At 40.4% G+C, this 14,894-nt stretch overlaps 1 protein-coding gene across 4 annotated transcripts in view; it reads right to left on the reverse strand.

Moving 5' to 3' along the window:
• rptor (regulatory associated protein of MTOR, complex 1) overlaps positions 1-14,894 on the reverse strand; it is a 204,413-nt gene that overhangs the window by 174,258 nt on the left and 15,261 nt on the right. For all 4 annotated transcript variants that reach the window (XM_026169798.1, XM_026169801.1, XM_026169800.1 and 1 more), the window contains 2 exons: positions 4,466-4,568; positions 1,092-1,174 (listed from right to left, as the gene is read on the reverse strand). In XM_026169798.1, the coding sequence (XP_026025583.1) occupies positions 1,092-1,174; positions 4,466-4,568 (186 nt within the window). The remainder of the gene's footprint in view (positions 1-1,091; positions 1,175-4,465; positions 4,569-14,894) is intronic.

Raw genomic sequence — 14,894 nt, forward strand, 5'->3', positions numbered from 1 at the left:
GCACACATAGACCGAGTTATTTCCCATTTCTCCCTTTTTTGCTTGCAGAAATTTCAGTAAAAGTAAATATGGTTAAACATTTATTAGCAACAACTTGAAAAAGAACTAACATTTTGGAGGCCTACACACATCACAGCCCTACACACGCATGGAGAAAGCTGTAGACCAAGTGGGATACACTGCGAGTCATTTTCAGTTGGGTTTTATTTGCATTTTAAAAAAAGTAAAGTAAGTCTGAACACTTTCTTTTGAGCTTATTTGAGTAAAACTGGAAGAAAACTGGAAGCTGACGTAGTTGTGAGAAAGTGTCCAAGTTATTAAAGGTTGGTGTAATTTAATTAACACACATTTAAAAAAAACAAAACTATCTAAGAAAAGTAGGAATAATAAATATGCATGATGTCAACTGTAGTTCTTAGGAAGAAAATCCAGACTCAGTTTTCTGAGACACTGAATGAGTCAAAGAGAACTTTAAACAGCCTCTAAACTGTCGCTTTCACATGTAAAGTCAGACTGAACCCATGTGACAACAGAGCAGTAGACAGTCCAGAGATTTCACAATAGCAAGGGGTCAATAGGTGTGTGCTCCCTCCTGTATGGTCTACCCCAGTACTGACACAGAGTTGCCTGATTCTTCCACTGGTGTCTGAAATGTATGAAAACAGCTTTGCACGCTCTAAATTAGACCCAGGAACATTGAATTAGGAGTTACTGTTAACACAACAGCTGAACAGCTTCTCATCAGTGTTGCGCACAGTGAAATGTTTTTGTCTGAAAACTCATGATGAACAAGCTGATGTTTAAGTTCCCAGAGCTTTAAGCAAAGATCAGTCAAATCAATACCAGAGTACCAGGAGGTGGTGGAGGAGTCATCAGTGTAATATTCAAAGAGTTTACTGAGAGGTTACTGCTTATAGAAAGGTAGGTGATTGTTCAGTTCAAAGAACAGAAAAGTGCAAATGGTTTAATGGATGCCAAAAATCAGTCATTGATGATATTATTTTAACAGGATTGAGTCATTATCTAACTCGGTCCTGAACAGACGTGGTGTGAGTCTGTGTCTCTGGTCACAGTATCGGTTAAAGACTCACCCTGGGCTGCCAGTTTTCATACTGCTTCTGCAGGTTGGCCCCGATGGTCTCCAGGGCCTTCTGTGGACTCATCGACAGAGGATCTGGGAAGCAAACACAAGAGTGTAAACACACTGCAATTAACACAGACACACATACAGACGCACACACAGCAAAGAAAGTAGCCATAACTGAGGAAAACCACACAAGTCGATGTAGAACTAACAAACCAGCCATATAATTACTGCTTTAACGTTTAGTGATTAAGAATTCAGCCACGCCACGAGTACAAAGAAGTTGTTGAAGTTGTTCGTTTCAGCATCAAAGGGACATTTCTTATTAAATCTGAAGCGGGGTATGGAAAAATAGCAGCAGCCGCTAAGGTTGAAATATTGATGAGAGTAAATCAATATGGCATGAAGAAAAGCAGAATATAGATAAAGGACAGATCAAATTCTGCTCAGGGAGGAAAAAAAGATGTATTAGTAGGTTTTCAGGGGATAGTGATGTGCAGAGAATGAAATCATTACTGTTCTGATCAATGAGGACTATTCACATTAGATCACACCACAACGGCCGCATTATTTTACATTATGTCTAATGTACATAATACATTTACAAACCATATATAATATTTTGTTTAGCAATGACACGAAAATAAGAAAGAATTTGACTATTCAGATTTGAATATTTGAAATGTATTGATCATAAAATCCTTTTCATTCAATGTTTGCACTTTGAATGTGCCTTTAATGACTTAAAATATTAGCAACATGCTAACAGGGGCAACTCCTCTGGTTTAAAAACAAAGATAAACTGTATTAAAGTCTAAGGGGAAAAGACCCCTGCACTTATTTGAATACTTCCATTAAGACTTTATGGTCTCAGTCACTACTTTTAAACATTATTTAATAGAACATAAACTTCATTTTGTAACTTGTGGTCCCATTAGAGCAAAAAAAAAAAAAAAGAAAGAAAGGAAAGAAAACATGGTGTGTTTTAGCATGTGGCTACTTAGAGATGGACAAGTTTGTGCCGCATTAGCGCACATCGTCCCCAGATTCTCGTCCAGAACCACTGTTCGCTTGTCACATCTGGTTTTAAAGCACTAACAGGGCGACATCATAAACGCTCAGCTCTTCACTAACCAGCTATTACGTGCTCTATGGTCACAAGGCCTTGCTCTCTCATCTCCGGTTCAATCCCATCTGTGTCTACTCGGTGAATGCTCAGTAATATTGTCTCTGAACTTGATGAACATGCATCTTGCAACATAACGCTTCTGTTTATACTGCATACACTGGCATCACAATTTCCTGCTATGGTGCAAAGTGGAAGGCAGTTTCCACAAAACCGCACACACACACCAGTGAAACAAAAAGCAGATGTGAGGTTTTTGTTTTGTTCCCCTCCTCCCAATCTGCGTGTGGCTCAAACATCCATGAGAGATGAACACTACGGTGCATTTTAGGACATCATCCCAGCCTTTAACACTTCATACACCCAAATGGCTTCTCACAAGCCGAGTGGCAGGTCTATAGAGCGACAGTGTCCTCAGAAGCCACTGAAAAACTTTCAGAAACTTTAAGAGCTGTGTTTCCACTTTAATGTGCTTGCCTGACTCCTAACAGTCAGTCAATCCCAGGGGAGCAAAACAATGTTTTTTGAGGTTCCCATTCAATGGAGACGGTTGTGTTTTTGTTCTATGTCACATTATGTGGTTCCGGTGAGGGCAGACTGCTTCATCCCTGTGTGACAGAGACCTTATGAATTTAGCTCCCACGGGAAAGCTTGAGAATATCCCTGAAGTGAAAGTTCAAGTTTTAGTGTCATGTAAAAGTCACGGTGCTCAGTAGTGCTGAACACCATAACACCGCCTTGCTCTTTGAACCAAAATTATTTTTCACCCAAAAAAGGAAGAAGTCTGTGTTTCAGCCCAATAAAGCAGTTTTTCGATCCCTTTGATCACTGCGTGTACAGCAATGATAGCAACAACACCACTAAATGGCAACATGACACAATACAGAAATAACTGTATGTAACTGTATGAAATAACAATTCACGAAGTGTGTTCTTTGCATAGTATCTTGTCCAGCTAGTACAGGACCAACACAGAAAAATAACTACTAGCCAATATATTATATTGATATGTCGTAAATATTGTAATATTGTCGTTTTCAATAATCCAGAAAGCTGGCTGAAGCCAGATGTAAACAGTACACAGTTAAAAATGAAATCACAACTGTCGAGAAACTGATCGATGAGTCCGTACATGTCTTGTTTTTTTTTTTGTTTTCTTGACCATAATGCCACTGATGAAGTGCAGAGAGGCTATACTGGATATAGGGAGAACACAAAACCTTAGGGAGGGCAGTGTTTCTAAAAACAATAACAAAAAAAGCACTATCAAACCCCTCCACACACAACTCTGCAAGAGTGTTGCATTGCTCAAATTTTGTAAGCGAAGAGCAAGCTTCAGCCCGTCTGCAGCTTCAAATCACAAAAACCTGCAGCTTTGACATGAAGCGAGGACAGAGGCTGAGGCAGCCACAGTCGCGATGCAACTTTTTTTTAGCAGTTTTAATAAAATGGCACGTGTAAAACCAACTGTAACCCTGTCAGCTTACCAATTTGAATAACTTTCACAGGTTTTCACCTCAGCGCTCGGCAGCTCTCTAAAACGTGTTCCTCAGAGAAAACGCTCCAGGTATTTTGTACTGAAAACTAATATTTTTCTCCATATCTCTCCTCTCAATTTTATGACATTTCTCTACTGTCCACTCTTTTCTCTCCACACATTTCCCTTCAGATGTCTTCTAAGGTAACCCTTGTTACTGTCATATTTCAGGCCTGCTTCCAGAATAAGATGACTGGGTGCACATCAAAAGTTAGTGAGGCCGATCAGCGTACTATGGATAGTCCTGGAAAACGCCAGAAGATATTCTAATGGGTGTCAGACCACATCTGTAATAATAAACTGAGGTGTAAACACTCGTCATTAAGGGTACAGAGGTGGTCGTAAAATATCATCTTTATGAGCAGAAAAATCACAGCTGCACTAAATTAAAATTTAAAACCACTTATAATAACTTATCTGTAGCAAATATGGATAAGGCAACAATCCCTGTAAAGAGATAATGAATGCATTAGTGTGTGTATGATATCCGCTTGTTCACATTTTAGTTTTTGATCCACATTATCTAAAGTGTGTCCAAAAATCATTGACAGCATTCACACTGAGGAAAACAAATGCCTGAGAAATATCTGTTTATTTTCACACCAACAAGAGAAGCAGGACAGTGTGAGAGCCTTTAGTGAAATACACGCGTGTCATTTAAGCTCAATAAATCTCATTATGAGTCTCTTTGATTTGTTTGGTGTCTGCGTGGACTCACCTATCCAGCACTCCAGTCTGGCGCAGGGGGAGGTCTTGACCACATCAGGTGGGTCCACTCCCACGTTGAGGCACAGCACCAGCGCCACGCTCACAGTCTTCATCTGGGGGCAGACGCAGAACACAATTCAATCCTCACACATCAATACACAAATCAAAACAGGCTGGTGGATTATTTTTAACACCATTAAATCTTTATTCATGAGAGAAAATGCCATGAGCACCCAGACTTGTATTCCAGTACATCCTGGGAGTTTTATCCCGGTACACCACAATCTGCTGCTGCAGGCCAATGAAGCTCCACTGGAGCGGTGAAGGTCAAGTGTCTCACCCAGGGGGAACCTAACAGCAGTTACTGAGAGAAGAGATATACTCTTTCCTTTGGCACTCTCTGCATCTGGTCCAGAAATTCCCAAGTCTGAAGCTAATGTTGGTGCCACACCTTTAAGGCAGCGGTCCCCAACCTTTTTTGCGCCACAGACCGGTTTATGCCCGACAATATTTTCATGGACCGGCCTTTAAGGTGTCACAGATAAATACAACAAAATAAAACTAGTACCGGTACCGAAAAAAAGAAGATTTATTCATAACACACGTGAAAAGACCCAGGAAAACCGAGTAAACGATAAAAACGATAACAAAATAACGCTGAAAACCAATAAAAACCCTGAAAACTATACATTTCACACCTGAGCCTCAACTCTCGCGGCCCGGTACCAAATGACTTACGGACCAGTACCGGTCCGAGGCCCGGGGGTTGGGGACCGCTGCTTTAAGGAATCTAACCTGTGACCTCAGAGGTGTGTCAGCACACAGGTCACACTGCAGGCATGAATTTTGAACACTATATATATTTAATGTAAGAGAGAACACAGTAGAGCCCACTACTGAGCGCTGTTACAGGGTGAAACTACTGCCCCGCTTTGCCTATAAATACAGTATATAACTGATAGTACCCCAACTATTATCTTCTCCATCGATTCTATTCTCTGTAGTTTTCCATTTAATTATTCGTTTTATTATTTATTTAATTATTTGTATTACTGTAGAAAGAGGGTGAGTCATGTGATTGAAAATGCATATTTTGTTTTGCGAAAAACAAAATATGCATTGGACATGTTTATAAATCCCAATAAAAGTCTCACTGAGCATTGGCCTGTAGTAGAACAAATATATTAAATTAAGCCAGAAGACTTGCATCAAAGAAACTGACACCACCACTGGTAGGGAACACCAAAAAAGAAAAGAAAGAAAAGAAAACGGGGAACAAAAACAAACAGGCCATCAAAGCAGAACAACCATGAGCCAGGGGTTATGTGGCAGGACCTGACACATCAGCTTGATCAGGCAGGAGATGCTTCCAACAAGGCAAATTAAACATTTCACCAGCAGTAGGCAGTCACTCGTTCCTCCCTGTCAGTACCTCAGAGTGTCTTTTGTGTGCCACAGCAGACATGAAGCTTTGTGACATCCTGTGGTTCGATCCTGTAGCTCTAATGAGCTTGAATGAAGACACTGACACAAAGAGTTGACCTCAAAGGATTCTGACAGATAAAGACAGAATGATCAGCCGCCTAAACTCTTATAAATGCCAAAAAAAAACCTATAACACCACTATCTGACACCAGATAAAATTTATGCAGCTGCACAGGAAGAATAGTAATTTTACTGACTATTACCAAACCTTTAATGGGCGAAACAAAATATTTTTCACAACTGCAAATGTAAAAACAGTCATTTGAAATGGTGCTAAATCATTTCAAATGACTAAATGTGACATTTGCACAGAGCTGAAGAATAACAAAAACTGCACGGCGGCATAAGTGACGAGCTATTGGCCACACAGCTCAAACTGTATTCTTACATTTAATATTACAGCATGAGGTTTAAAATAAAATATTCAACTCGCTCCTGTATAATTGTGTTTATTTTGGGGAAAGTAAGATAAAATTCTCCTTTCAGTCATTATTCTGGTAAATTTGAGACAAAACAAACCGATTTTTGTAACACTCAGTGTGACCTACATTTCTTAAAGTAAAAGTAGGAACCATTTTTTTAAAAAACAGACTCCCATTAGTTCCCAGAATTCATATCTAAACTTTAAAAATCATACTGTATACATTATTTATATTTTACCTTGTCAAATCAATAATTTCCCACCCTCTAAGTCTTGTGGTGTGCAAACACAGCTATGTGAGAACTTATCTTTTCACGTTTTGCATTTAAAATGCAAGCAGTGTCTCTGGAGCACATTGTAGTGGCTAATTATTCTTTGAGTTTTATTTTCTAGTTCAGTCTCGAGATTTCTGCTCCACAAGCCGACCTGCCTCTGTCACTGAAACCGCCCAGCAGGTCAAGTGTTTGTTGATGGTTTTGCTTGACCTGCGTCGAGTCACGGTTTCATCATCACGCCGCTCTGTGAATCGAAGCCGGGGGGGGTGTTTGCTCTGAAACAGACGGCGCTTGAACTTCATAAGGCCCTGTGTGTCATCTTGGCTCAAATTACCTGGAGGTTAGCTACCTGCAGGGTTCCCTCACAGCAGCTCTGTGCCTGAAATCAGGTCAAACTGTGTGAAGTAAAATTTAGTGGTTGCAAAGCTTTGATGTCCACAACCACTTTTTTTATTAATTATGTGATCAGTTGTGCGAAACAGAAAGTTTGTCTCCAATTTACTCTTCAATTCTTTTCATAAGACTTTAATTCTTTATGTTTTACCACTGTTTTCCAATTGATGACAGCTGACTGCTACTACTTTCTCTACAGATTTATTAAGGCTTATTTGTGATTTAGCATCCAATAACCCAGCTAAAGCCGAATGTCTTCGCTTTTTTATGTTTCCTAAATCTTCTTTATTAATATGAAAAACAACAGATTATATTTCTCAATATATATTTTCTGTGGTTCTTTTGTCTGTTCTGTGAATTATTGCAGTGAAAAAGTCACTTGTATCATGTTCATAAATGATTAAACTAGTGATAAAACTCTACTAGGTTTACAAGGAGCCATTGATGGATTGCAGCCACACAGCATTATCGCCGCAGGCTAAATCCAGAAAATTCACGAGCATTACTGAGGGGGGCTCGATGACTGGCCAGCTAGGATCCCAGCGCGGGAGTTTTCCCCTCATAGCCCAGAGGTCTGCTGGATCTTTTTCACACTTTATGCATCACAAACTGTTATAAATAAACTACAGTTTTCTGACAGCTTTGAGTTGGAGTGAAATTGAGATAAACAGTGGAAAGTCCAATTGGAAGCTCAAAAAGCACATGTATGTGCATCAGTGTTTTTGTAGTGAGTATTTCATGCGTTGTGAATTTCTACAGGGTTAGAAAATTCTAGTGTAGTGCATAACTATGTACACAATTACAGAGGTACGATTGTTAATTGCCAGACAGGCATATTGGTAAAATGGTAAATGGCCTGCATTTGTATAGCGCTTTTCTAGTCCCTAAGGACCCCAAAGCACTTTACACTACATTCAGTCATTCACCCATTCACACACTGGTGATGGCAGCTACATTGTAGCCACAGCTGCCCTGGGGCGCACTGACAGAGGCGAGGCTGCCGGACACTGGCGCCACCACCGGGCCCTCTGACCACCACCAGTAGGCAGACATGAGGTTAGTATCTTGCCCAAGGATATTTGGCATGCAGCCAGGAGGCAGCCTGGGATCGAACCACCGATCGGCACATTTCCATCAGAGTCCTCATCACCGTCAATAGTAACGGTTTAAGACGTGCCGCTATGTGCATCACTGTGCTGCTTTAACCATGACAGTCTTTGTGGTGCAATAAGAGTGTTAAAACCTCCGCCCAGCTTTGTGCACGTTTTTTTTTCCCTTTTCTCTTGTTTACGACCCTTTTTGGCGTGAGTCTGAAAGGGATTTTTTCGTTTGTTACTGGTTCACATGAAGCATGGCCTGCAATCGAAATCCTATCATTTCCTTGGTTTGGACAGATATGCAGTGGCATTTTACGTACTGTGTCTCCACATTCAGACGGGATGCTTGTTGTTCGAGGTCAAAGTCATTCCTGTTGATTTTCCACAGCTTAGGCAGTGGGACACTTGTTTATGTGCACTGAATGGCATCGCTGAATGACTGCGTGCTCACGTACAACACCATGTAGGGTCAGCGGGATATTTCTAAGTCACCTTTGACAGCAAGCGATAAGATACCATCTCTGTCTGTACATAACTGAGCAGGGTTAAGAGAGCTGTTGTGAAAATAATTAAGGTGGCCTGTGCGTTCCCACTGGCAGAACAAAACACTGTTGTGATAGTGGGACTCAGCAGGACAAGCTCAACAGGTGCGCTCCTCCTTACACACAGATGAGCTCAGTTTCGCTTCACTTCATTCATTTCTACCCGAGCTCCTCAACCCACACTAGGTCCCACAAATGCGAAGTGATATAGAAGTTTTCTGCTTGGCTACACAACAGTATTCACAGAGTAGTCATCCAGTTGCTGTGCAGAACTAAACTAAGATGACAGCTCCATTACAGACATTGCATTGCTCACAGTGGCGTGACATTCCCTGACACTGAAAATAAGACTGGAAGGATTTAAACCTAATGAGGTCAAATCAATGAAATTAACAACAAAAACAAAAAACAAATCAAGTTTGTCTCTTTACATGAATGCAGCTCAGCTTTTAGACTTCACTTTTGCAGGCGAGCCAGTTATTAGAGACAAACAATCTCCTTGATCTTATTTTGACAGTCACTTGTAGCTTGTTCACAGACCATTTATTTCCAACTTGGCTTTCCCGTCCAGCAGGCTTGTTGGCCAGGTTTCGACTGTGGCACTCACTGATATCGTTCAGCTGCTTCTCCAAAAAAAATGAGCTACACGCACGATTAAAGGTACTCCAACGTCACTGTACTGTAGTGGTGCTAGTGAGTACTTGGCAAATTAAAGTACTTGGAGAGTCCAAAGCTGAAAAGTTCTTTCGTGTGCATTTATAAATGCATCTTTAAATCCAATGATATCGCATCAAAGGGGCTTAAAGTATGCCATTACCTCCCTTGTCACCACATCTAGACCATGGTGTGGTTTCTTGGGATGCACTCTATAAAGATTTTTTACGTCCTTCATCTTTCAAAGAAGGATGGTGGCTTTCCTTCAAGCGTAATGTCCCCTGACACACAGCTCAGGACTCAAATTGCAGAAAAGTCAATGAAAACTCGGGCATTTGGAAAGCTATACATTTATTATGTCGGGTTTCCGATTATCTTGTCCAAACCTTCATATCTTTTCATCTAAATCACTTAAAGATAAGAAGCATGCAGTTATTTCTTCTGCTGGGAGTAATTTTACTCTGTTAGCACAACAAAAAACTGTGATCTCCTTATGTGATACACAAGTGCATCTGCCATTTGAATAAATATAGACGACTAAAAGCGGCTGGAGTCCGACTGCCAAAACAAGGTGATTTATCAGCTAATGTGCAGCAAGTGTAGGTATTCTCTGGCAGTCCTGCAAAACACCTACAACAACGGCCTGGGAAAGGACATAAAACACGCCACAAAGATGCCAGCTCAACTGGGAAGACCCAGATCAGATTTGCCCTTTTTAAAATACAACAGCTGAAATGGCAGCACACTTTAGAGACATTAATCCAAAGTCCGGAGAGAGGTAAAAAGATGTTTCTGTTATAGCAGGTAAAATGTCAAAGAAAACTGCTGAGAAAACTTTAAGGTAATTTTTTTTTCTTTTTTTTTTTTACACCACCAACTAACAAACGCCAAAGAAAAGCATCAGCCTTGTCAGTTCAGGAAAACTGCAAAAATGCATGTAATTAAGATCATAGTGTAAACAGCCCTGATGAAATTATTTGTTTCCATTCAGCTTCCCACGCAGATAATTTATAATCCATTCAATACAAATTTGCATGAGAATAATGGAGATGAATGAGGGACAGCGTTTCTTTCTGTTCCAGCTCAACACTGCGATACAACATGGCATTTGAGTGTGACAGTACGCAGATGTGCGCCAAATTATTTCTACTGATTTATCTGCTTGTTTATTCCACTTATTATCCAATGCACAGTGAAAACAAAGACCAGTACTCCTGCATCAATTTGGTTTTTCTGGTTGGCCATCAGATATAATGGTGTCAATCTTCATGTGGCTTGTGTAAATGAGTTCCTAGCCTTGGGGTGGTGGTGGTGGGGCTTTCAGGCCTAATTGTGTAATTACTACTGGCATAAATAAAGTGAAAGTAACTTATTTTAAACTGTGAAATATCGAGGTGTCCTCATTCCCTTAATGTTGGTTATTTGCTGAATGGAGACCACGGGGACAAACATGAAAGTGCAGAATTTGCAGTTCCTTCAAAGGCTCAAAAGGAAAAAAAAAGTCAAAGCTCACAGAAAAATGCCAACTTTACAGCAGATATATTAACAGACTGGTACCTAAAAAGTAAAAATTAAAATATAACAAGCAAAAATACTGCCAATCAACGCCTTTGAAACAAGTTGTAAGTCGAGTTGTATTAAGGCCATTATAGCAGGTCATGGCCTCTTTGAGTGAAAGATGTAGCTGTTGGGAGTTTGGTTACTCAGCTGAAATATTTTTAGTTATCTGACAAATAATATGGCTTGCTGTGCAAAAATATATACATACATAGCATTAGCTGGTAATTTGTCCCTACATAGTCTTTTATTTACAGTCAAAGACATTACACACAGAGATATAGAACACAACAAACTATATAAATAGGCATTCATTCATTTTGTTTGTTTATTGTTTTTAATGTGTGCTCATCTCCTGAGCTCCATCAGTGGATTATCAACAGTCATCGACTGACAGGTGATCATATATTGGGAGCTAGATTTGCATTTAAGAATGACCTTTATTCAGTAAACATCGCACAAATTCATATTGATCAAAAAATGAGGTCAAGTATTTTCAAAGAGTTTACACTCCACGTAGTAATAATGTTCTTAAATGAACTTCAATAAACAACCTTGTTGGTGATTAAACCAGGCCGTGCTCTTCTAACATGTTTACTTGTGAAGGAATGAATCATCAATAATCATTGATTTTAAACTGTTATGTTGAATGCAAACTGTGTACAAACACAAACTTGAGTGTCTGTTACACTTTGATCTGGACTATATTTCAAAGGTCTTATTTGTCTGGAAGTAATATTAAGGTATTATTAGGTGCTTCAGTATATACATATACGCATACACACACATGGGTATGTGGCACGGGGCATGTGAGAGAGTATATATATTCTTCAGAGTTCAGGCTGACTAAGGTTCAAAGAGAGCAAGGATTGGCAGAGCCTCTCCGACTGTGAAAAAGGAAAATAACCTTTTGACCCTGAACAAGTGGTTCGTTTATCATCAGATAGGTGGCAGTGGGCTGTTAATTTGCTTGTTAGCACTAATCTGAGTGAAAAACTCAACCAAAATTAGATAATAAAGGCATACTGGCCCTCGTGGATTTCCAATAATATCATGGAGAAGTGAGAGAAGAATTAAGTAGTTAATTCTTTCCTTTGTACAGTCTGCTCTTTTAGTGGGATAAATAAAAAGGGGTGAAACAGAAGAGTGAGTGGGAGGGAGATCAAGTCTGTACGTGCAGCTCAGTGTGTGTTCATGTCTTCCTGTTTCAGCTCTGTAGATATAAGTGGTTGCTGTCCTGCTCTCATTAACTACACGTGACTCCGGGGGATTTTCCTGCCATTTCTATCCAGGCCCTTTAAGACTCCCATACAGCCCCGAGCACCACCTGCTATGTCGATCAATGGACCCTGATTAATCCATTTGTTAGGCCCGCCATAAATTAAGGTTATTAAGATGGTGGAGCGCATTGATCGTGTGCCATAGCAGCAACAGGTCAGATATTGGACGCTTAATCTTAAAATCCAGAAAAAGGCCAAACGTCACTAGACATTGATCTGCTTTTTAAATATAAAGACTACGTTTTGGAGATCAAAAAGTTGCAAATGTGGCAGGTACATTAAAATGGAGGAAAGAGTGTTTACTATGTTATGAATTACTGTAAATGGGAAGCAAGGAGACAAAAAGGAAATGGACCCATACATGGCTGGTAGAGGCGGACAAAGACTGTGTTGTTCAGTGAAGTTTTATAGTTTTCCACAGCTGCATTTTCATTGTAGACGACAATAAAGCACAACACAAAAGAAACTCTAGTGGGAAATCACGCCGCTCAGCTGCCCGATATTTCCATCGTGATTCTAAAGTTACTCACGGGTGGCTTCATCTCTACAACATTACATTCATCTCTATACAACAGTCTTTAAAGACATCAAGGCCTTTTTGCAGATGTAGGAGAGCTCAGGTGAACAGGTGAACCACCAGTGGATGCTTGCCTGACTCTACAAGCTAATAGTAAGCTAGTGGTAAACTGCACCTCTATTATCATCGTCACCGTCATTAGTGAAAAAGTTACCTATTTTATAAACGCACAATAACTTATACAACCTATAAAAAAGGTTAATTCTTTGTTATCTAAGCCTGTGCTTTTTATCTGTGGCACCACGACAGATCGTCAGGTGTGCCATGGGAAATTATTTCACGTCACTTAATTAGTCTATAAAATGATTATTTAATTACTGCAAATAATCGGCCATTGTTGAGCATCTGTGTCTTTGATGCAGTGACTGGCAGAATAATAAAATACTCTTTCATGTTCGTGTGAAGCAGCATGTAGCGCAATAATGAATTTGTTGAATTAAGACAACAGACAGTGATGAGACATAACAACAATGGATAAATATTTGAAAAAGAAAAAATGAAGACTCCCAACTGGGGCCGGACAAATTGATAATACAGGTGAAGTGTCTGGCATGAGTGGTGGTCCAATCAAAGCAAAAACTGTGAGCTCGAGGCAATCCAGCGAGCGTTGTTTGTCTGGGTTTCCTTTCACTGGAGATCCAGCTGCACCAACTCTGTTATGCTTAGTGTGCAGAGAAAAGCTTAAATGCAATCTGTAAGCTAAACATCTGCTACTTCAAAACAAAAACGAGGACTATTTTCTTCAACTTCAAAGAAAACACTAAGAAACAGGTAACTTAAATGAGAAAAGGTCTCCCAGAGCTCTAAATGCAAGCTGCTTAGTAGCGAATTTGAAGCCAAATCTCAAAAACAAAAAAATATCAGCTCATATCAGAATGTCTTGAGCATGGAGAACGTCTGTATGAGCAGTCGTGGACGACATAGCAAAGGCTTCGTTAGCAGAGAGAAAGAGATCCAGTGCTGGATCTTGCCCCACGAGGCGAGTGTCTGTGTTTGATGATTTGCACACTTGTTGCTCCTTAAGAACTGGCTGTGGCGCAGCAAAGTACCGACTTGTGTTTGACCAACAGCGTTTTTGACTGATGACGGGTGCGATGATGCAAAGCTGTTTCAAGTTATGAGTGGTGTGCAAAGGCCGGCACAAATGCTAGATATATTTCAGCATATGAATGAACTGAACACATAAATGCAAGGCCAAAATGAAAACCTACTCACAAGCACAGACAAAATGGATTTTGTTCAAAAGGTGCACCTCTGGCAATAACATCTAGAAAGTGCCATCCTTTGGCATGTTCCCACTCACTCCAAAATGGCAAGCAAATTTCAACAATGCTGCACAGTGAGAGATAATAGAAAAGCATCTAAACACTCTTTAGAAGTTGTCGTTTTATTTCCCCTCACTGTCACTGAATGACTTGACTGGGGCCGAGAAAGCAGCAGTTTATGGAAAGGATAAGACAGTATAGGACCAGGAGAAACCAGCATAGCTGCCATAAAAACTCAAAAGAGAGCGAGCTACTGAGAGCTATTGAGGAAGAGCTTCATGTGCCATCAATCCATTTTCTTCACTTATTCAATTCAGTGTCGCAGGGGGGGTTGGAGCTTATTCCAGCTGCCAGAGGACAAGAGGCAGGGTACACGCTGGACAGATTGCGAGTTTTTCACAGGGCTAACACAGAGAGACAACCATTCACACCTACAGCCAAGTTAGAATCACCAATTAACCTAATCCCACTAACTGTGTGTCTCTGGACTGTGAGAAGAAGCCGGAGTACCTGCAGGGAACTCGCAGAGACATAGGGAGAACATGCAAACTCCACACGGCCAATTGATAGATTCAAAAAGAGGACGTTCCCGCTGTGAGGCAACAGTGTTGGCTTCATGTGCACATTTCTTCCATTCCTGCCAGTATATCAGCTTTGTGATCATCTAAACAGGGCTAGGTTTCACACCGAGTGAATAGAACCAAATAGAAAGAGTAAGGCCTCGATTCTACTCTGTTGCGGACACAGACAGTTGGAGACCCGATAACCGAGCCGTCATCCCGTTTACACAGCTTGAAGAACACCACATGTGTAGATGCTAGTTATAATGTAAATTATGGAGTTCTTTTCCTAACAGTCACAAAGAAAGTCACACAAAAAATTTCGCATTGACC

The sequence above is a fragment of the Astatotilapia calliptera genome, chromosome 6 (genome assembly GCF_900246225.1).
Source record: "Astatotilapia calliptera chromosome 6, fAstCal1.2, whole genome shotgun sequence".
NCBI lineage: Eukaryota > Metazoa > Chordata > Actinopteri > Cichliformes > Cichlidae > Astatotilapia > Astatotilapia calliptera.